The 21,506-nt window shown below is 35.7% G+C and overlaps 1 protein-coding gene across 6 annotated transcripts in view; it reads left to right on the top strand.

Annotated features, from left to right (window-relative positions):
- Window positions 1-2,863: 2,863 nt before the first annotated feature.
- SREK1 (splicing regulatory glutamic acid and lysine rich protein 1) overlaps window positions 2,864-21,506 on the top strand; it is a 43,086-nt gene continuing 24,443 nt past the window's right edge. For 3 of the 6 annotated variants that reach the window (XM_056824844.1, XM_007486401.3, XM_007486399.2), the window contains exons 1-3: window positions 3,018-3,341; window positions 11,113-11,246; window positions 16,886-17,001. In XM_056824844.1, the coding sequence (XP_056680822.1) occupies window positions 3,181-3,341; window positions 11,113-11,246; window positions 16,886-17,001 (411 nt within the window). In that variant the 5' untranslated portion in view covers window positions 3,018-3,180. Of the gene's footprint in view, window positions 2,895-3,017; window positions 3,342-3,518; window positions 3,665-11,112; window positions 11,247-16,476; window positions 16,601-16,885; window positions 17,002-21,506 lie in introns of those variants that run through there. The other 3 variants (XM_001381421.3, XM_007486400.3, XM_007486402.3) reach the window with 3 other exon arrangements.

Below are 21,506 nucleotides of genomic sequence, written 5' to 3'. Positions count from 1 at the left end.
TAAAGGTGGGGCAGAACCGGGGGAGAACCACCAGAAGACCAAGAGGAGAAGAGACAGTGCAGGCAGGTGAGGGGGAATGAGGAAGAGACTGCAGGTTAGGCACCACCCAGTCAGGTTACTTACAGGAACATTGCCTACTCTTCCAATAAACTTTATGAAAAATATATATCTAGAAGAAATAATATTATTTTTAATTATTACATGACTTAGATATAAAGAGTGATACCATAAGTAAAGTAGGGGTACATAGAATAGTTTACCTGGCAGATCTATGGAGATAGGAAGGATTTATGAACAAACAATGATAGAGAATATTACAAGATGCAAAATGAATAATTTTGATTATATTAAAATTTTTGTACAAGCAAAACTAATATAACCAAGATTAGAAGAGAAACAATAGAAAAAAAATTTATAACAAATTTCTCCGATAAAGGTCTAATTTCTCAAATCTATAGAGAACTACGTCAATTGAGAAATAGTCAAAAGATGTGAACAAGCAATTTTCAGATGAAAAAAGCTATCAATAATAGAACATAAAAATGTTCTAGATCCCTCTTGATTAAAGAAATGTAAATTAAAACAGGAGGTACCAAATCACACTTATCAGATTGGGTAATATGACAGTAAAGGAAAGTGATGTTGGAGAGGATGTGGCAAAATTGGGACACATTAGCTTTGTCAGTGGAATTGTGAACTGATCTAATTGTTCTACTAAGCAATTCGTAACTACGCCTGAAGGGCTATAAAATGCTGCTTATCCTTTGATCATGTAAAACCACAACTGGGGATATAACCAAAAGAGATAATAAAAAAAGGGGAAAGGGCCTACATGTACAAAAATATTTATAGCAGCTCTTTTTGTGGTGGCAAAGAATTGGAAACTGAAGGGGACATCCATTCATTGGGGAATGACTGAACAAATTGTGGTTCATGTTGGTGATGGAATACTATTGTGCTATAAGAAATGGGAAGGAAGTGATTTCAGAAAAAGCTGGAAAGATCTGTGGGAACTGATGCTGAGTGAAATTAGCAGAATTAGAACACTGTATACAGTGACAGCAATATTGTACTTGTATGTTTACCATCTGTGAAAACTTCACTACTCTCAGCAATGAAGTCTAGGACAATCCTGAAAGACTTATGACAAAGAATGTTATCCACTTCCAAAAAAGAACTGTCTGAGTCTGATGTGAAACAAAGCATATTTTCTTTCACATCAGTGCATATATGGCTTTATTTTATTTTATTTTTTTTTTTGCATGAGTGTGTTCTTACAACAATGATCAATATGGAAGTGTGTTTTGAAAGATAATAATAGAGGTATGGGCAGATCAAATTTCTTACCATCTCTGAGTGAGGGGAGGGAAGGAGATTGGATCTCATAATTTTGGGAATTAAACTGGAAAAACACAGAACTATTAAATTGTCAGAAAAACCACTTTTTAAAAAAACCCATACCTTCTGTCTTGTGTATTGGCTCCAAGGCAGAAGAGAGGTAAGGGCTAGGCAAAGGGGGTTAAGTGACTTGCCCAGGGTCACACAGCTGGGAAGTGTCCAAGGCCAGATTTGACCCTAGGACCTCCAGTCTCTAGGCCTGGCTCTCAATCCACTGAACTACCCAGCTATCCCCAGAAAAACCACTTTTTAATTAGGGAAAAAGTCTCCTCATAGAGCTGTGTGCCATAAACCCTCACAGAGTCCCCAGACTCTGGCTGCTCTGATCATGGACCCCTGGGAGTGTCACTGTTCTAGATGAAAACTCCAAAGAGCCATTAAAGTTGGGAAGTTTAAATACCTTTTTAGGGTAACTGGGGACCGAGGATGAGAGAAGATAGTTGATTGGCTTTACAATAGCAACAAAGAAAATGAAGAGTCCCAGACAGGAGTAACAGGAGGGGCTAATGCTTTACAATGGACACAAAAGGGAAAGATCCAGCCAGAGGGCTGGGCTACCCAGGTAAGAGAAACCACAGGGACAAAAAAGAGATACTTAATAACTGATAGCCATCTTTACTTAAACTACTTTAAGGTTAGTCTGAGACTGAGAAATTGAACTTTTCCTCTGGGAGAGCCTTTCAACTAAACTAGGGGGTGCGGGAGGGGGGGGGGGTCATCAGATCTTGCTAGGCTACAAGTTTGGGGTCTCTACATTCTACTTCCGCCAGTATTTTGAAAATTATTACATATAATTGGGAAAATAAAATATCTTTAAATACAAATAAAAAAGGGAGAAAAATTAGGAAAAAAGTGGGATTTTAGCTGGTACTTAAAGGAAGCCTGGGCAATAAATGTGCATGTTTCCAGCATGGAAGACAGTCGGTGAAAATGCCCAGTTTTGGGAGATGGTATCTTGTTCGAAGAAAACAGTAAGGGTGAATGGTATGGCATGACAAAATGCATAGGTTTGTGGAGGAGCCCTATTATATTGTAATATATATATTTTTTAAATTTAAAAAGGCCACAGGTTCCAAGTTCAGAATCCTATCCTGCAGGAAGCCTTTCTGTGGGTTGTGCCCACCCCAATTTTATCTAGAAACGATCAGATATACTGATCTGTTTATGTTTATGCACACGTCGCCCTCCCCCAACCACTAGAGTGTAAACTCCTTGAGGGTAAGTCTTATTATCAGAGACTCCTCCTCGCGGGCCAGGCTCCAAGAGCTGCTGAAGAAATACTCAATGATTATTGATTGATCAGAATCAGCTGGTTCTTTTTTTTTTTTTTTAATAGCTGGGCGAAGGCGGGCCCATGGTTATAGCAGCGGGAGGGTTTGGTCTAGTTAGTACAAAAACTCTTGCCTTAAGGTGCGGGTAAGAGGTCGAGTGCCGAGACCGAGACTACTGCCCGGGCTCGCGCAGTTCGCGCAGCTTGCGTGGGAGGCGCACCCCAGGTGAGCTCCCCTTCCCACCCCCCAACCCCCCGCACCTCCCAGGCCAGGTTGCCGGGGCGACGCTTCCGCACGCGCGGAGAGGGCGGCGAGCCCAGAGCGCGCGCAGCCCAGAGGAGCAGGGGAGTTGTGAGCTGGGTGGCTAGACCTGCCCGGAGCCGACACTCCGCGGTCGGGAGCGCGCTCACTGCCGCGCCTCCTCTCCGCTCTTCCTAGGCTCTCGTCGGCGGCGACTACGCGGCGTAGTAGACGTTGGGACTGTGGGTAGGCGACTAGCATCGGGATCGGAATGAACAGCGGCGGCGGTTTCACCTTGGGCCTTGGCTTCGGCCTGACTAACACGGCTGTGATTCAAGTGACTAACCTGTCGTCGGCTGTGACCAGCGAGCAGATGCGGACCTTGTTCACTTTCCTGGGAGAAATCGAAGAGCTGCGGCTCTACCCCCCAGAGTAAGTCCTGGGCTCTGCTGGGGGGGAGGGGCGCGGGGGGCGGGCGCCATAGAGACCGCGGGATGGGGGGGGGGCGTCCGGGCGCGTCGGACCACGTGACCTCCGGGCCGCTGCCGTGGCCATGTTGGATTAGGGCACTGGAACTCCCTTCGGTCTGTGGGGTTTTCCCCCCCTTTATTCCCTCCTCGTATTAATCCAAGTTGAAGCTATGTAGTAGCACTTGGGGATGTCGTAATGTTGATCGGAATAGAGGCATATTCGGATAGTGTCGGAAGAAGATCCTTGCCCTGTGCCCATATTTCTTCCCGGCCGAGGAGATGCGGGTGTGTGTGGGGTTTTTTTTTTTTTTTTGCCTGAATCTAAGATGGCTGCGGCTGGGCCTAGGCATTCCGCATGGCAAGATCCTGGAATTAACTTTCCGCGGAGGGAAGAAGCTCGGGGTTGTCTTTAGGGGCCAGTGGCAGACTTGGGAGCCAATTTGGGCCTGGCCACCTTCACTCCTGCCTTGGATGAAGTTCACCCATGTCCCGCAGAGTAGCGCCGGGTCAGGTCACGAATGGGGCTTCCTCCAGATTTTGTGGCCTGGGTCCCTAATATTTGGCCGTTCCTTCCAATTTCCTCGTGGGAAGCCCCAACTTTCCAATTTCCTCGTGGGAAGCCCCAACTTTTTCCCATGCTCCAGAGGTCGGGAGCCATGTACGCTTTGTCGTGGCTTTAGTGAGGTTTTGCCTAACCGGATGCTCTGCCTCCGCTTTCCGTGTCCTTTGCTCTCAGAAATAGGACTGTAGTTTTGATGATTAACAGGCAACTTAAAAAGAATATTTTTTGGATTGTTATGTTTAACTCAAAACTATGCCCTTTCTTCTTTTTTTAATCTTAATTTCTCACATGAACTAAAGTTTTCCCCTACTCAGCAAGCCATTCCATTTGTCAAAGAATAAAAGGTTGGCAGGCAATGGTTAAGCAAAAAACCCCACAACTCAATCTAACAGCGTGTTATGCCTTGTAGTTTTTAGTATAATGTTTAGTCTTGCAGAAAAACCCTATATATTAATCGCCGCTACCTGAACCCTCTAAGCACAATATCCATTTCTTTTCTTTTAACATTAATTTTTTAAAAATTTGAGTTTCAAATTCTATCTACATCTCTTTTACCCACCCATTGAAAAGGCAAGCAGTGCACATTAATATATTTGTAATAGAGGATGTCCTAGTTCCTCCATAATATTGGTTCAGTAGATTAATCGTTCTTACCTAAATATTTAAAAATTAATTTAGATTTGGAGGTAGAGAACTGAGTGCTGGTCTTTGAGGTCCTACATAAGAATGGTTCAGTTAGTTAAGTGTTTTTACCTAAATATTTTAAAAATGGATTGAATTTTGGTCTTTGAGCCTTGGAAACCAGGGCCAATCATAACCTCTCTCTGTCAGCTCTTTAGGCATTAAATACAGGTTTTAATTTTTGTTGGTGGAAGGGGTCTTGCTTTTTGCTGGTAGAAAGTTGCCCGGAAATTGGGGTGGGGGGGGACCAAATAATTTTTTTTAAACAGACTCGGCTATAGTCTTGGTCAGTCCTTGTTTCTATTTTGTCTCTTCCTGACCAAGTCAACGAACATTATTATGGGTAGACAAAAAAGGAAACAATCCCCGTAATCAGGGACTAACTTCAGTGGAGGAACAAAGCAAGAAACAGATAAGTACACCAAGTAACTTCTTATCGCCTTGTATTTAAACCACTGGTGGTGATGGAAATTATAGGACCATAAATTTAGAATTGAAAGCAACCATCTGGTCCAGTTCTCTTTATTTTACAGTTAGGAAATTGAGGCCTGGGAAGTTAAGCGATTAACCCAGGGAATAGGCCTTTATTGAAATTCTATCAAAATATTGCTTCTTTTGAAAATTTTCCAATCAGAGGAGGCATTTGAATTGGCCTGGAAAGTAAATTAGGAATTCTTCAGACGAGTGTTGGGAATGCATTTTAGTGTGTACAAGAGCAACAGAGGAGAATATTGGAATGTCATTTGTAATGAACAATTAGCAGGACAGTTGAACTCCAAATCTGAGTGGAATATTATGAAATACTACTTGAAGGGAAGGTAGAAGCCCTATTGTGATAGGCTTTAAATGTCAAGTTGAGGGTTTTGTATTTTTTTCTTACCAACAGTAGGGTGTCCATTCTTAACATTAGTGCCAAAGTAATCTTTCTAATACAAAATAAAAATAGGCACAACCCTACTTAAATACATTCAGTAGTTCCCAAATGAACGTAACACTGTGCCTTAGCCAGACCAGATTGCTAATAATTTCTTGATCTTGATTTCCTTTTTGTCACAGTGTGTTTATGTAGGCTATGTTATGGAATAAATTCCTGCCATACTTCCAGTAGTTTAAATCTCCTTAAAGGCTCCTTGCTGCTTTTTCCCTTGACAACTCCAGCTAAAAGTGATCCCTTCATCCTTGACTCTTTCATACTTAACTTACTTTGATCTTTTTTATACAAGTAAAAAATTTACATTAAGTAAAAAAATGACCACTGCTCTTGTACCAATGCTAATGTGATCTCATACTATAGAATTGCAGAAAATGAACATCGAAGGGAAGTTTACCTAGAAATTTATGACTTTTCAATAGGGATAGAAACGACCAGATTGGAAGAAATTTGTATATAGAAAAATTTGTCTTTAAATAGACATAGTTGATGTTGAGATTGAATTTAAGATGTTCTCCCTTTTTACATACAAAAGCATTTAGATAGCCCCCAAAAGTATGCATTGCTAGGAAAAGTTCTGTATTTATTTGCAATGAGTTCTTAAGATGGAAATCACTTAGGCTCACTCTGCTTATGAATTCATTACATCGTCATCTAGTATATAAATGAACTCTTGGGAAACCTTCAATACTATCTTATAATCAGTATGTTTGTATGCTTTTATATTCTTGACCCATTGTATTAATTGTATTAATGTATTAATAATTGCCTATGTCCTCGATGATTAAAAGCTCCTTGGAGAAACTGTTAAATGCATTTCCCCCCCTTGACTAGCACCCTCTTAATAGGAAAGATAATAAACATTTACTGTGTGCCTGGCACTATGCTAAACACATTTTTTTTTTTAAACAAATACTGACTCTTGATTTTCATAACAACCCCATGTGATAGATGCTATTATTATCATCCCCAGTTTTACAGTTGAAGAAACCAAGGCAAACAGGTTAATTGACTTGCCCAGGATCACTTAGCTAGTTGGTGCCTGAGACTGATTTAAGCTCAGCTCTTTCTGACTCCTGGACCAGGTTCTGTTCATAGTATCAAAAGCTGGCCTAGGTATAATGTATATAACAACAACAGACACATAAAATATATAATGTATAAAATTTGAAAGGCACCATACAAACATACCTAGATTTGTCAACATACAGATATACTGTGCAATAAGTATAAGAAGATACTTAATAAATGTTTGAATAAAAGTAAGTAAAACATAGTGAGGAATGGTGGGTATGTTTGCCATGAATAACATAGATATCTAGTAATAAAGTTTTTTTTACTTCAAATATTAAGCCACTCAATTAGTGCTTACAGTTTCACACTGAAAGAGGTAATGATCACATTCTAGCAAAAATCAGGCCTATTGAAAGTATATATGCTGTAAAAATAAAAGTAATATAACTACATGGAGGCAGATGCTTTAATTTCTCCCTCCCTACCTCCCAGAAAAGATTAAAAAGGAATCATTATAAATGAAAGTAAGCTTAAATCTTGAAATCTTGTCCAAATTGAGGTAGACTCTTTTTGTGCTTGTAGTTCTTTGAAAAATATTGTTTTGAAGTTTTCCATTCTTAAATAACATGTAGAAACCAGACTTTCTAAATAAATATAACTGCCAGTTAATTTGATTTTTTTGTTCTTATAAATTAAGGTTTTAAATGCCTGCTGAGATGGATAAATATTTTTATATTTATACTTTAAACATTATGTTTTAGACTTAGAGGTTCTGATTTAGAACATTAATAAACTTCTAATTACTCATGACTTGATGGAACTTAGTTGACTTTAGAAATATATTTTGTTAATAAATTTGAAAATTACAGCAGATATCATTGAAGGAGAAATTTTTTTTTTCTTTCAGCAATGTAAAAATTCAGATTTTTAAAGATTCAGGTTTCTTTTTAAAGAAATTTTAAAGGAATTTCTAATAAATTGTTTTATTTTTAATTTGCCTTTTAAAAAAAAGTCTCATTCCTTTTTTATTTTTAAAAAGTAACTCAATAATATGTTAAATCTAACCAAAAAATAAAATCTATCAAAAAACCCAACAGTATAGGTGTATTTGTTTTTTGTTTCGCTTTTACCTCCTTCCTTGTTCATTCTATTGGACTCCATAAATTATTATTCACCTTTGCTTTATATCTATCTACAACATTATTTAATCATTTAAATTTTGTTTAAAGGTGGGAAAATTTTTTTACATAATATTCAAAAGTTGACTTGAACTCAGAAATGTCCTTTTATTTTAGCTGTCAGGTTTTTAAAGTAAAATTCTGACCTTTTGAAAGTTTTGGTTGCTATACAAAATTGAACTCAACTCAGTTGAAAATTCAAATTTTGTATTACGGGTTTTTGCTGATCAATCTTCAGCAATTCCAGACGATAATGATAATAATAATAATAAAAGCAACAACACTCTTACCTTCTGACTTAGAATCAATTCTGTGTGTTGATTCCAAGGCAGAAGAGTGCATCTCATGACGGGTAGTGGGGGTTAAGTGATTTGCCCAGAGTCACAGGATTAGGAATTGTCTGAGGCCAAGTTTGAACCTAGGACCTCCTGTCTCTAAGCTTTGCTCTCAATCCACTGAACCATCTAGCTGCTCCCTAATTCCTTATAAATTTTAATTGTTGCGAAATGCTTTTTATAATTTAAGGTTCACTTTTAAAATAAGTTGCATTCCTTCTTGTTTGAAATACAGTTGAAAATTATAGTCCCTTTAAATTATAAGAATAAACTTACTGAACAGTTCAGATACACTTGGAAAGAAAAGAAATTTGGAAGTTGTTCTTAGACTAATTTTTTTAAATTTCTGGTTAAATTTACTTATATAATTTTTTTGTCAGTGGCACTTAAATTTTTTCTTTCTCAGTTTTAAAAGTTAGATTTACATTTCTATCTGGAAATCTCAATTCCTTTCCTTTATACTTTTATCTAATACTATTTATAAAGCAAATAGGAAATGGAGATTATATGACATGCCTTTAGTAGAATGTCCAAGCAGTATCTAGAACCAATACTCCTATTAGACTATTAATTTTCACACTATGTAGTTTGTCTCAGTTATGTGCCATAATAAGCACCTGGTGTGTCTGGTTATCCTCAGAATTGATGAATTTCTAATTTAAACAGATATAGGGCACTTGGGTTGAAATCACCACTGTTTTCTGAATTTTTCATTGAAAGGCTTTGTATAGTGAAGTAGTACTACAGAGGCAGCTTGACTATTTTGTCCAGAACCCTCTTAGAAATGATAGAACTAGCTGGGTATAAATCCATTAATAGTTGTTTCGGGCAGGTGTTGGGTGAAGCTAGTGAGATGATCTTGCAGTGTCTAGGAGGACTATCCTGGGGAAAGATGATTGGAGGGAAATGGGACAAAGGTGTTGTTTTAGGTCATTGGTTTCAAGTTAAAATGAATCCCTACAGGCCACAAAACTACAAATTAACATTGTTGTATTTTTATTTTAAACATTTCCCAATTACATTTAATCTGTTTCCTGCCCCTCTAGGGAGTTTTGTAGTTGGCTAGTTTGATACCTTTGTTCTAAAGGACTGCTATGTTGCCAGTCAGTCTAACTAGCTTATTTAAGTAATTTTAGTGTTGCTAAAATATATTAGCCTTTATTCTTTTTAAATAAGATTTTATTGATATCTGTTTATTACATCATGATGGTTACCCAAAGTAAACCTCTCCCATCAAGCCATTCTATACAACCCACTTTAATTATTTTTTTAATAACAAACATTAATTTTAACCTTCATCAAAATCATGGCATTTACCACATTTTAGGGTGGAGGGCTTGAGACTTGATAAAAAAAAAAACAACTTCTAAATGATCCCCCAAAACCTCTAAAATGATGATTATTATAATAGTAGGCTGATCTTGAGTCTTCTGTTGTTCCTTGTGGCTTGCTGTATGTTTTCTTTGGTTGAAAGTATCTTAATAAGAATTTATTAGCTTAATAATTAAATATATGCACACAGGCTTTAAAACTTGTGGATGGTGACTTTTTATGTCTAGCTAGGTGGAATGATGTTAGGAAACTGTTGTGCACACACCCTGATGACCCATGTTGTGGCTACCCCTAATTATGTGATAGGGTAATATCTTTTGCATTTGTGGTCAGCTTGCTTATAAGACAATTTATCAAAATAGGCTTTAGAACATGTCCAAACATTTAGTATAAAATTTCTAGATTTTCTCTTGGTTATAATTGAGCCCTAAATGGTGTTAAAATGTTTATTAGTGCATGTAATGTGCAAAGCAGTGGGAATAAAAAGATAACTTTTGAGGAATTTACTTTCTAAGAGTAGATACATATATTCATAGATATCTATATTCATAGATACATATATTGAGACTTAAGCACAGATAAGTATATGCCAGAATATTTGAGGAACAAGAATACTTAAATGCTAAGTTTCTCATCCTAGTAGAAGGCTACTGAACAAAACCTCTGAGGAAATTAGGGATTATGAGAGAATTAGGAGGAGGAAAGTACATTCATGGAAGGCATTGGAATGTTGAATTGCAAAAATAGCTAATCAAACAGTTTGGCTAGGATGTAAAGTCATAAAGGATAATCATGAAATAGGGTGTACCCCTATGCAAGAAAGGAAGGGAAAAACAAAGGCAGAGAGCCTTAAAAAGGTAGATTGAACCATTTCTGTTTTATTCTATAACAGTGGGTAGCCATTGGAGATTTTTGAGCAAGGAAGTAATGTGATCAGACTTACTAATATTATTTGGGCAGTTGTAGAGAGCCTATATTTTGGAGGTTATTATTGTAGGAAGGATAGAATTAATGAAGATCTAAAGAGGTTGGCCTTATGAGTGGAGGAAAGGGGACAGAAGGGAGCATGATCAAAAATACTTGTTCAATTAATGTCAGGAAGGAGTGGTTAAGAATGATTTCAGGATTGTAAGTGATCTAAAGCTGTGGAATCACATTCAAATAGAAAAGATCTCTAATCTCTACGTAAAGATTCCTTCAAGTGGCATATTGACTTAGTTTTAAAATGTATTATTATAATTTCTTTGTTTAACTGTATTTTTATTTTTTTGCTAAATATTTTCCATTTACATTTTTCTCTAGTTCAAGTTGCATTGGAGAGTTGTGTGGATCATGTTTTACATCTCTGGTTTAAGAAACTTTTAAGTGCCATTATAAGAAGTCTAGTCATGCTTAACTACCCCTACCTATCTAGCCTATCTCTAGATCAGATCAATTTGTTTTCAAACATTCTGATTGACACTGGGCAGTGCCCAATGTAGAATAGTTAGTTGATAAGGTCATGAAGACAATTGAAATAAGTGGGTGTGTGTTGAACTTGCTGCAAGTAGACAGTTTGGTCAGATGTATTTTAATAGTGTATTTTAAGTCAGAAAATTTCTTATGTAAGACTTTATAATTAATCATCTTTTTAAAAGGAGCAACAAATGAAAGATATAAATAAGTTTATAAGACTGATTGTTTCTCTTTTTATCTTGCAGCAACGCACCTCTTGCTTTTTCCTCCAAAGTATGTTATGTTAAGTTTCGTGACCCATCGAGTGTTGGTGTGGCCCAGCATCTAACTAACACGGTTTTTATTGACAGAGCTCTGATAGTTGTACCGTGTGCAGAAGGTTGGTATTTTAGATGTTTTTCTGTAATGTCAGTCTGTCCTTTTCGTTAATGACCTTTAGCTTTCCCAGAAATTGGCAAGTAGCTGGTACTCTGTTTTGTGTGTTTTAAAAACAAAAATGGAATTTGGAAACATGAAAAAAAATTCCTTTTAATAGTAAATTACACATTTAAATAATTGGTTCATCTGTTTTTAGCTACATGTTTTTATATAAAAAATTTTTGTAATAATTACAAATTATAGTGTGCTTCTTAAAAGGATTATGATCTTAAGTTAACAAGGGATATTATTTATTTAAATACCACCATGGGTAGGAGTTTGTACTCCTGAACATTCAGTTCTAATAGTTTTTTCATTGAGACAAAACAGAGTGGGCACAGTTTGCCAATTTGGGGTTATCTAAGTAATGGTGTCTGTGTTAATGATAAATATAATCAACTTCATTAAAGTTATCTTAATTTCACAATTCTTGATACTGATTTCATATAAAACAAATTTATTTTTTACTTTCACAGGCTTTTTTTGAAGTTAAAAAATATTTTCTAAGAAATCATCAGAAAGAGGCCAAAGGCCTTAAGGTTACAATTCATTAAGGTTAAGTGCCTTACATTATCTTAAGAACAAGTAATTACCAGTATTGATTTTTAAGTAATAGCTTGAAATTATAATAGGTCCTGTTGAACTTGTGGATTTAGCTATTAATATTTACATAAGTACTACACCTGCCACTTTAAAATGATTCCATTGATGGAAGATTTTGCTTTATAACATTTAGGAATGATTAAAATAAAAAAAAATTCTGAAATATTTAATGAATACTTTAATTGGAGAGCTCATATCACATGAACAAATTTAACTTCCTTAAAAAAAGAAAGTTACACTGTGTGATGACTAGATTACATTTTCAAATTTTTGTGTATAATTCAGGATGCATTATACTGGGATGTTACAAACATTAAAAGTCCAGTATAGTAAGGACAGTTTTGTTATAGTTGATATCCCAGGATAGAACATTCTGGATTTTTTTTCAAATGAGTTTTTAAAATGGTGTTATCCATAAAGAAGGAAATACAATTAATTCTTTGTGTAATATCTCATATAGTTTGATCAATGAGGGATATTGAGCCTATAGTAGTTGGGGAAGGGATGATAACTAATTGTTTTTGCAAGGTTGGGAGTGAGGTAATAAAATGCACCTTACCAAGTAGAAACTGAATGGTGAAGAATTCCCATAGAAGATATCTCTCACTGGAATTTGATCAGCATGCAACAAAGATTAAATGTGCAGAAGCTTACCAACAGCTGCACTCTTGAAAGACTGTACTATTGGTAACAGAGGGTCTTGGGTGTATTCGCTACTGAGTCAGAGGAAAATATTTCACTTATTACTTTACCAGCGTTATTTTGGTACATTGTATATATCTTCCTTAGAGAGCTTATATCTCTTAATACTTAGAGCCTTAATTTTGAGTTGTCTTAATTCCTTTTTTTGGGTGTTATAATCAGTGAAGACAAAGTAAGATTTTAATTATGGTTGAATACTTTTATCATTTTGAGATAGAAGCTTTCACAATATGTGAATGTGAAAACAGCATATTTTTATTGCATTTTAGTTACAAATAAATGTGTTTTTTTTAGTATAGTAAACCGACCTATGGATAATTGAAATATTAAAAAGTAATTTTATGTATTTCTTATTCAAAGTATAATTGAACTAAGAGTTTAATATGGCAAGAAATTGGTTTACAGAAAGAACATATGGAGATTCACAGTGGACATTATCAAATTTTTCACTGAGCTGAATAATGCTTTATTATTGTTCTAAAAATAGTATGTTGCTACAGAATAAGTCAAAAGGAAAGAATTCTAGTTGAATACTGTAAAATGAGAGATTCTGTAGATCATTAAGCAGCAATCAATACTGGCCAGCATTAGTTTTTGCATACTGTAGAAACAGCATTGTGACAGAAAAGAGAGAACCCTAGTAGAAGCTTATGGAAAGTGTTTTTTAGTTTATTTTAGCTTGCTGCTTTAGTTCAGGCATTATCAGCAGTGGAAATAATGCTCCATGTGTAACATTACATATTAATCATTAGCTATTCCTATTCATAAAGTACCATTTAGAAATATAGCTTCATTACCTTGTCCAAATGTGATTTTTTTTTTCTCGCGTGCATCCCCAGATATCTTTTTAAATGTTACACTTAGAAAAAGAAAAGATTGAAACATAAAGGTGCCACATAACCATCAGTCATAACTTTATGTCCACATTTTCTGGTAGATGGATTTTGACTATTAATTTGGTTTTGTATGTTTTCTCTATGTGATATTTGTGCATTATTAGATGACTAGACTGGCCAAGGCAGACCTGTTTACACTTGCCTGAGTTAGGCATTGTTTGCCATGCCACTAAACCTGCCGTCAAGTGAAACCTTCATGGGGGAAATGAGATCGGAGTCTGACCCGCTGAAGATGGACGCCCTGTCTCTGTTTTTTATTGTTTTACTTTACTTTAATTTCTTTTTCTTTATTTTGTCCCTTTTTTGTTTTTGTTTTTGTTTTGTTAATCTCTTTCACTTTACTTGTGAACTGGTATTCCAGTTCTTTGTAAATGGTATCCATTAAGAGTTCATAACATTTTGTTTCAAAGTTGTATATGGAAGGAAGGTAGTATATTTGTAGTTCTCAACTTAAAATGTAGAATTAAGGCCAAATAAATATTTTTGTCAGAAACTCAGTTTTAGTGCTTTGAAACTTAGTTTAGATCTTAATTGGTGTTTATTAAAGTAAATTCTGTACTAAAACAGTGATAAATATACTTTCCAATGCTTTCTAATCTCGGTGAAACTTTTTTCCTACGGACTATTTTCTAAGACTAACTTCATCTTTCAGAAAAAAGCTAATTTGTAGCTTCTGCTTTAATTTTCCTGGAGTTTTAGGCATGTCAGAATCAAGGATATAGCAACCCATTTTTTATAATATAGCACATATTACATACAAAGGCTGGGGCAAAAAGACTTTTCACTTTTGATACTTAAGCATTACAGAAAAAATTCTTATTTTCTCTAACTAGGAAGGCTTTTTAGCCATCTACTTGGGGAATGCTTCTTGGAGGTGGGGGAAGCTGTTGGCTTTTTTGATATGTGTGTGTGTGTGTGTGTGTGTATGTGTTTGCGTGCGTGTATTGTGTGTTTGTATGTTTGCTTGATTCTTTTGTTGAAAATTCTTCAGAGTGTTTTAGTTTGTGTAAGTGGATTGAGACAGAGAAGAGTATAGTATATATTGTCTTTCCTAGCTGTTGTCTTTAATAAGCACAGATTAAAAGAGATGTTCATTTATGTTGCACAGTTATACACCAAAGAATTTTGAGGATAAATTAAGTAGGACTATATTTTAGGAATGAAACAAGGAAACATATTTTCAGGTTTCATCAATGGCAATTAGAATTAGAATAAGAAAACAGTTTTCCAGTGTACCATTTGGCTTCAATGTATTCTGATTTATTACTGAGAGGCAGCATTCAAAGTGTAAATGAAAATTTCTAAAACTTAATTAACTTTTTGATATGCACTGAATTCCCCCTCCTCATCCCACAGGCTCATAACTTAATAACACTTTCTTCTGTGGATATCTCCTTATTAAATGACAGTGTCATATTTGAGCTACAAACTGACAATGTAGGAATTACAGTTTGTCTTTGTGTATAACTGCCATAGTAATGAGCAGGTGTTAACATTATGTTCTGAATTCAAGGATGAAGATTAACTCTTCAGGACCTGTTCAGATTTTATAACTTTTAAAAATTATGCAATCCATTGCGTAAAATATATAAGCTACAATTGGTTGCCTACATAAGGAGTGTATTTATTTGGCATAGATAAATGTACTAACATTAATAACTAATGTAGGCTAAATTATAAATAAAGTCATCAGTAAGGCCACTATTTTATTTCTGTGCATGTTAAGACTGCATGTGTAGCAGCTTATTTTAAAATAATGTAGTACTAGGAATAATTTTTGTTATACTAGTCAAAATAGGTAGCATAATTTGCTTCAAAATTTAGGAAACTAATGTTTAATTGTTGACTTGGCTGTAACGCACCAAATCTAAAACTAGAAAATTGTAACTTTGCTTCAATTACTGTAAGTTAGGTACAACTGGGATTTTTTTTTGTTTGTTTAAACTTTGCATCTTGAACCCAAAGAATTTAAGACCTGATGATATTTCTCAGATTTTCCTTGTAGATTTAATGATTTCAAATTGGCTTATTCCTACAAAAACCCAGCACGGTGCTTTTGAGAATTTGCTACACAGTTACATTTTACTCTGGGATAGTTTTATGTACTCTGAATGGAGTCCCTTAATTAGAAAGCTTTTAATGGGGTTACATATATATCCACTCTATACTACACAAATATGAATAGTACCTATAAAATGTTTATAGACTTAAATGTTAGAGTCAGATTTTAAAAGCAAAATAATTTTTAGTTTAAGCAGTTTTATTCAGTAAAATGAATAATATCAAATTAGATGGAATACAAATGGATCATTGTCTTTAAATTGTGGTTGCTTTTTAGACATTTGCTAGAGATAGTGATTAAAAGGCAGTTGGACTTTTAAAATCAAGTCATTGAGGTTGTTTTTTTCCTCCCTTCTTAAAGGTGCAGGGAATTACTTGTTACTTCAATAGCCGTTGGGAGTTATTTGTAACAAAAGACAATGATTATTAACTGTCCCTTTTCAAGCAAGTACAATTTAAATTGGATTTAAAATATAAGCATTAAGAGATTCCTTGAGGGCCAGATATATTTTCTTGCTTAATTATTCCACTTCCATAATTTTTAGCAAAATTATTCAAGAAACACCTAGAAATTGATTCTCTGAGGCATCATAATATGTCACAGAGTTCATGTTCATATTAGTAAAATGTGTGAGGATCTCCCTTCCCCCCACTCCTGGCCCCATTTAGATTAAAATGGACACTCCCCACCCCCAACTTGAAATAAACATGGAGTCTGTCTGGGCATCATCAGTATTGTTTGCATCACAGATAGGTAGTTTCAGTGATAGGAAAGGGGCATTGGTTTAGGAACAGATTTCAATTCGCACATTTGTTTTTTTCTTTTTTCTTTTTTTTCTTTTTTTACTAATTTGGTTATTTGCCATTTCTGGGGATTAAACTTTAAAAAATGTTCTTCTTTTCTGTATCTGATGTTCTGTGTGCTATTAGTGATGCAGCCAACACGAACGGTTGTCATGTGTAACACAACTTTCGATCACCGCGAAAACACCGTCCTGGGAAAGCGTCCATGCTTGATATCGTTTGGTTCATGAACATTAAGTTTCCAGTACAGGTGACCCATAGCTCAAAGTGTTAAATAATTGTCTACATTATTCAGTTTTTAAAATAATATTCCATTAATGAGATTGCTAGTCTTTGAAGTTTTGATCACTTTTATTTTTCCTAGTAGTGCAGGGTAAAGGAAAGACTTAAGTTCTTATTTATTTCTTTTTAAGGATCTGATAGATAGATTCATTTATTATTATTATTTTTTAAGTGCAAGGGTAATTGTAAAATCATAGACTAAAGTTTATGTGGTGTTTCTGCTCTCTTTAATGTTTGGAACTTGCCTCTCCAGGTAAAATTCCAGAAGAATCCAAAGCTCTTTCTTTACTGGCTCCTGCTCCAACCATGACGAGTCTGATGCCTGGTGCAGGGTTGCTTCCTATACCAACTCCAAATCCCTTGACTACAGTAAGTAGTATTAATCCTCTTGGATTTTTGAACTGACAAAATTATTCATAAATGATTTAATTGCTCAAATTTTTAACAAGTGAATCTGCTCTATTAAAGAAATTGTCTCTATTCCTAGAATATTTTAGAAAATTAATTTGAAAAGTATTCCGTCAGTAAGTTTTACTGTTGAAATTTTCCTCTTGACATTGAGCAGAATACTCTCAGAATTGTCTCTTATTGAAGCATCTAAAAATATTGATAAATATTACTTTGAATATTCATTAGATCAAATTATAATTTATGAAACTTTTATAGCAATTAAATTTCATAGTATGGAATGGAAATTTTGGTTGATTGATCTAATTAAGTAGAATCTCTACTCTTCATTACCACTTCCTCCTTTACCTTTTTTTGTATCAGTTAACCAGATTTCATTTATTTAGACTTGTTACCTACCCAAACCCCTCCCCCCCAAGGGCAGCAAGTTGGAAATGGTTAAAGACCCCATAGCTTAGGGATACTTTCTCCCCTAAAGTTACGAAACGAGATCTCCTAGAGATTTTTCTCATTAAGCTTGGAATGGTGTGGGGAGGAGATGTGATTTCTTCTAAGGAGTCTTTGCTTATTATTCCCTTCACACATATTCTTCCCCTCTCGCAGATTTAGATTTGGAATAAAGTTATTATATATTCAGATCCCAGGCATAAATATTTATTTTGGTTTTTGACCTAGGAATCTTAGTTGGTTTCTCCTCTTTCTCTTTGGATATGTGGCTTTTTACAAGTGATTCTAATCCCTTTGTACTTTTGGTCAGCAGGCATGGTAATGAAACAGTTCTCTTTTCTTCCATTTTAATTCCATTCATTGTCAGGCTACCTCATTCATTAAACTTTTCTTTCCCTGTCCAGGATTGATCCAGGTCCTCTGCGCTAGTCATAATTCAGAAACACATCTTGTCTATTATCATACTATTGGCATTCCCATCTTGTCCAGGAATTCCTTGTTGACTTCCATTTCTTTTTTTTTAAATTAATTAAGAATATTTTTCCATGGTTATGAGATGCATGTTCTTTCTCTCTCCTCTTCCCACGCCCCTCCCATAGCCAATGCACAGTTCCACTGGGTTTTACATGTATCATTGATCAAAACCTATTTCTATATTATTGATATTTGCGCTAGGGTGATCATTGAGAGTCAACATCCCCAATCATATCCCCATCAACCCATGTGATCAAGCAGTTGTTTTTCTTCTGTGTTTCCACTCCCACAGTTCTTCCTCTGGATGTGGATAGCATCTTTCTCATAAGTCCCTCAGAATTGTCCTGGATCATTGCATTGCTGTTAGTAGAGAAGTCCATTACATTTGATTGTGCCACAATGTATCAGTCTCTGTGTACAATGTTTTCCTGGTACTGCTCTTTTCACTCTGCATCAGTTCCTAGAGGTCATTCCAATTCACATGGGATTCCACCAATTCATTATTTCTTTCAGTACAATAGTATTCCATCACCAACACATACCACAATTTGTCCAGCCATTCCCCAATCGAAGGACATCCCCTTATTTTCTAGTTTTTTGTCACCACAAAAAGCGCAGCTATGAATATTCTTGTACATTGACTTCTATTTCTTGACATTTTATAATATAATTTAAATGTGGGATCTTAGTTTACAAAGGAATGTCAAACCCTGCCCTGATCTTCATGATCATTTTGGGACCATTAGGAACTGGAGTGCATTTTGCTGTAATGGAATTTCAGGTCTGAGAAAATCACCAAGGTTTAGGAACTTATATATTCTATGAAAAATGAATTTCTCAAAACTCTTGAATTTTATCCTTAAGTTATTAGATGTAGAGTAAGATGTGTAACAGTTCTTGGTTAGACTGTATCTGAAGTAGTATTGTGTTCAGGACTAGTGGATCAATAAACTAGGGAACATGCAGAGAGAACAGCTAGGGTAGCGGAGGACCTTACATGTCACAGGAAGATTAAATTGAAGAAATTAGGGGAGGTAGCTTAGTACTGTGGAAAGAGCCTTGGTTCTTTCTGGACTCAGAGGAACTAGGTTCCAATTCTGCCTTAGATGTTTATGCATTTTTGGGTCTATGGGCAGCTCACTTAACTTACTCAGCTTAAATATCCTTATCTGTAAAATGAGGGAATTGGACAAAATGACCTCTTAGGCTTCTGTTAATCTGAATTCTAAATTGGGAATGTGGTAGCTGCCTTCCAAGTATTAGGAAGGCTGTTAGAGAGATGGGATTACACTTGCTCTGTATGGCCTACTAGGACAGAATCAGGAGCAATAGGTAGAAAATGCAAAGGGAGAAATTTTAGGCATTTCTTTTAGGAAAAGCTTAATTGAGTCATCTAACAGTAGGATTTATTGCCTTTAGAAGTAGGCTCCCTCTCATTAGAAGTCTTTAAGCAGAAGCTTATTGGCCGCTTTGTTTTTCTTTGGGTATGGGCTGAACTATAATTCTGTAATGACTATAATGAGGTCTTTTACAACTTTATAATTTTCAGACCTATATTTATGTTTTAGATCTGCTTCTTACTTATCTTTGTGACCTTGAACAAATCACCTAACACCTTTGAGCCTCAGTTTTCCCATTAAAATGAGTGTCTCAGTTGGATTAGGTAGGTGTTCATTAAGAAACAACTCATATCCTATGATCTTATTTCAAAAAGCTTCCTTAACTCTTTTTTTTTTTTTTAAACCCTTACCTTCCGTCTTGGAGTCAATACTGTGTATTGACTCTAAGGCAGAAGAGTGGTAAGGGCTAGGCAATGGGGGTCAAGTGACTTGCCCAGGGTCACACAGCTGGGAAGTGGCTGAGGCCAGATTTGAACCTAGGACCTCCCATCTCTAGGTCTGGGTCTCCATCCACTGAGCCACCCAGCTGCCCCCAGCTTCCTTAACTCTTAAAAAAAAATTAAAAGTAATTTTATGACTTCAAATCAAATTTGACATGATACATACTATGTGGGATGGTAAGAGAAGTCCAGGACTGAGGTTCAGTAAAAGAAGAGCAGCCATAGGTCAAAGGGGCAAGGGATCATGTAGAATTGAAGTGGCTAACAGTTGAGTTGAGTTTGGAAAAGGAGGTGGATGCAGTTAGAACAAATATAATGGCCTGAGAAAGTACTGAAAGATAGAGGGAATGGAAGTCTCCATTTCTACTGAGGAGCTGATGAATGAAGCTAGAAAAAATCCTACAGCTATGCTGACTGGTACATTATATATTCATGTCATCCAAACACAACTGGGCCCTGGGCAGCAATAAAGAAGTGGAGTTTTTAGGAAAGTAAAAAGCATTTTCTCAGCTAAGAGAAAGGTAGGAGAGGATAGAGAGGGCTCTAAGAGCAAAATAAAGGCTTGAAATAGTTTCTGGGAGAATGAAGTAGGGAATCCATGAAGGAAAAATTAAATCCTGTAACATCTTTTCCCACTCTGTCCTCTTTATCTCAAGTTTCTTACAAAGAGATAACCCATATCTTTGTAAAGGAAAACTCCTCTATTTGTACACTTTATCCCAGGCCCAGCTGTCTTGTCAGCAAGTTTTAGACTCAGTTATCCCTCTTCTCTAACTTTCAATCTTTCCCTAATACCTTCAAGTATGCTTTCTCCCCCATTTCTTCAAAACACAAAAAACCCTTCCCTTTACCTAAACATCCACCCAAACTATTGCCCTATGTCTCTCCTCCTTTCTGAGCTTAATTCCTTGAAAAAGTTGTTTTCACTCATTGTCTCTCTTTGTTTCCTCTAACTCATTTTTTTTAATCATTTTGTAGTCTAGATTTCATCCTCGTCACTTAACAGAAATGGCTCTCTTCCAAGTTACCAGTAGCCTATTAATTGTCATATCCAATGGCCTTTGACAGTGCTGACCACTATCTTCTCTTGGATAATCTTTCATCTCTTGATTATCAAGATATCACTCTCGTGGTTCACCTTCTACCCATCTGACCATTCTCCTTTGCTGGCTTAATGCTTATATCACGTTCTTTCCACTTTTTACCCCCTAAAGTTGGGCATTTTTCAAGGTTTGGTCCTGGGACTTTTTATATAATTTATCATTTTTACTTTTTAGCTATCATCTCTATATCATGATTTATCCTACATCTTCTAGATCTACATATCCAGCTACTGTTTCTCCCTTGAGCTTTAGACCCTAATCACAGACAGCCTGATTTATTGGACCTTTTAAAACAGATACCTTAAACTCAATATGTCTAAAACTGTTTGTTATTGTTCCCTGAAATCTTCCCTTCTTTCAAATTTTTCTCTTTCTTTTGGAGTATGATCATCTTTCTAATGTGTCCAGTTTGTAATCTTGGCATCTTGTATACCTTATTCTCCCTCACTACATATAAATCAGTTGCTAAATCTTGCTGTTTCTAGCTCCACAACATCTTTTGAACCTGACGAATACAACTACTAACTTAGTTTAGGCCCTTGTTATTATTTTTTTTAAACCCTTAATTTCTGTCTTAGAATCAGTAAATATTGGTTCCAAGG

The sequence above is a fragment of the Monodelphis domestica genome, chromosome 3 (assembly GCF_027887165.1).
Source record: "Monodelphis domestica isolate mMonDom1 chromosome 3, mMonDom1.pri, whole genome shotgun sequence".
Taxonomy (NCBI): domain Eukaryota; kingdom Metazoa; phylum Chordata; class Mammalia; order Didelphimorphia; family Didelphidae; genus Monodelphis; species Monodelphis domestica.
Note: the sequence above shows the minus strand (reverse complement) of the source record. Positions and strands in the feature narration are given on the sequence as shown.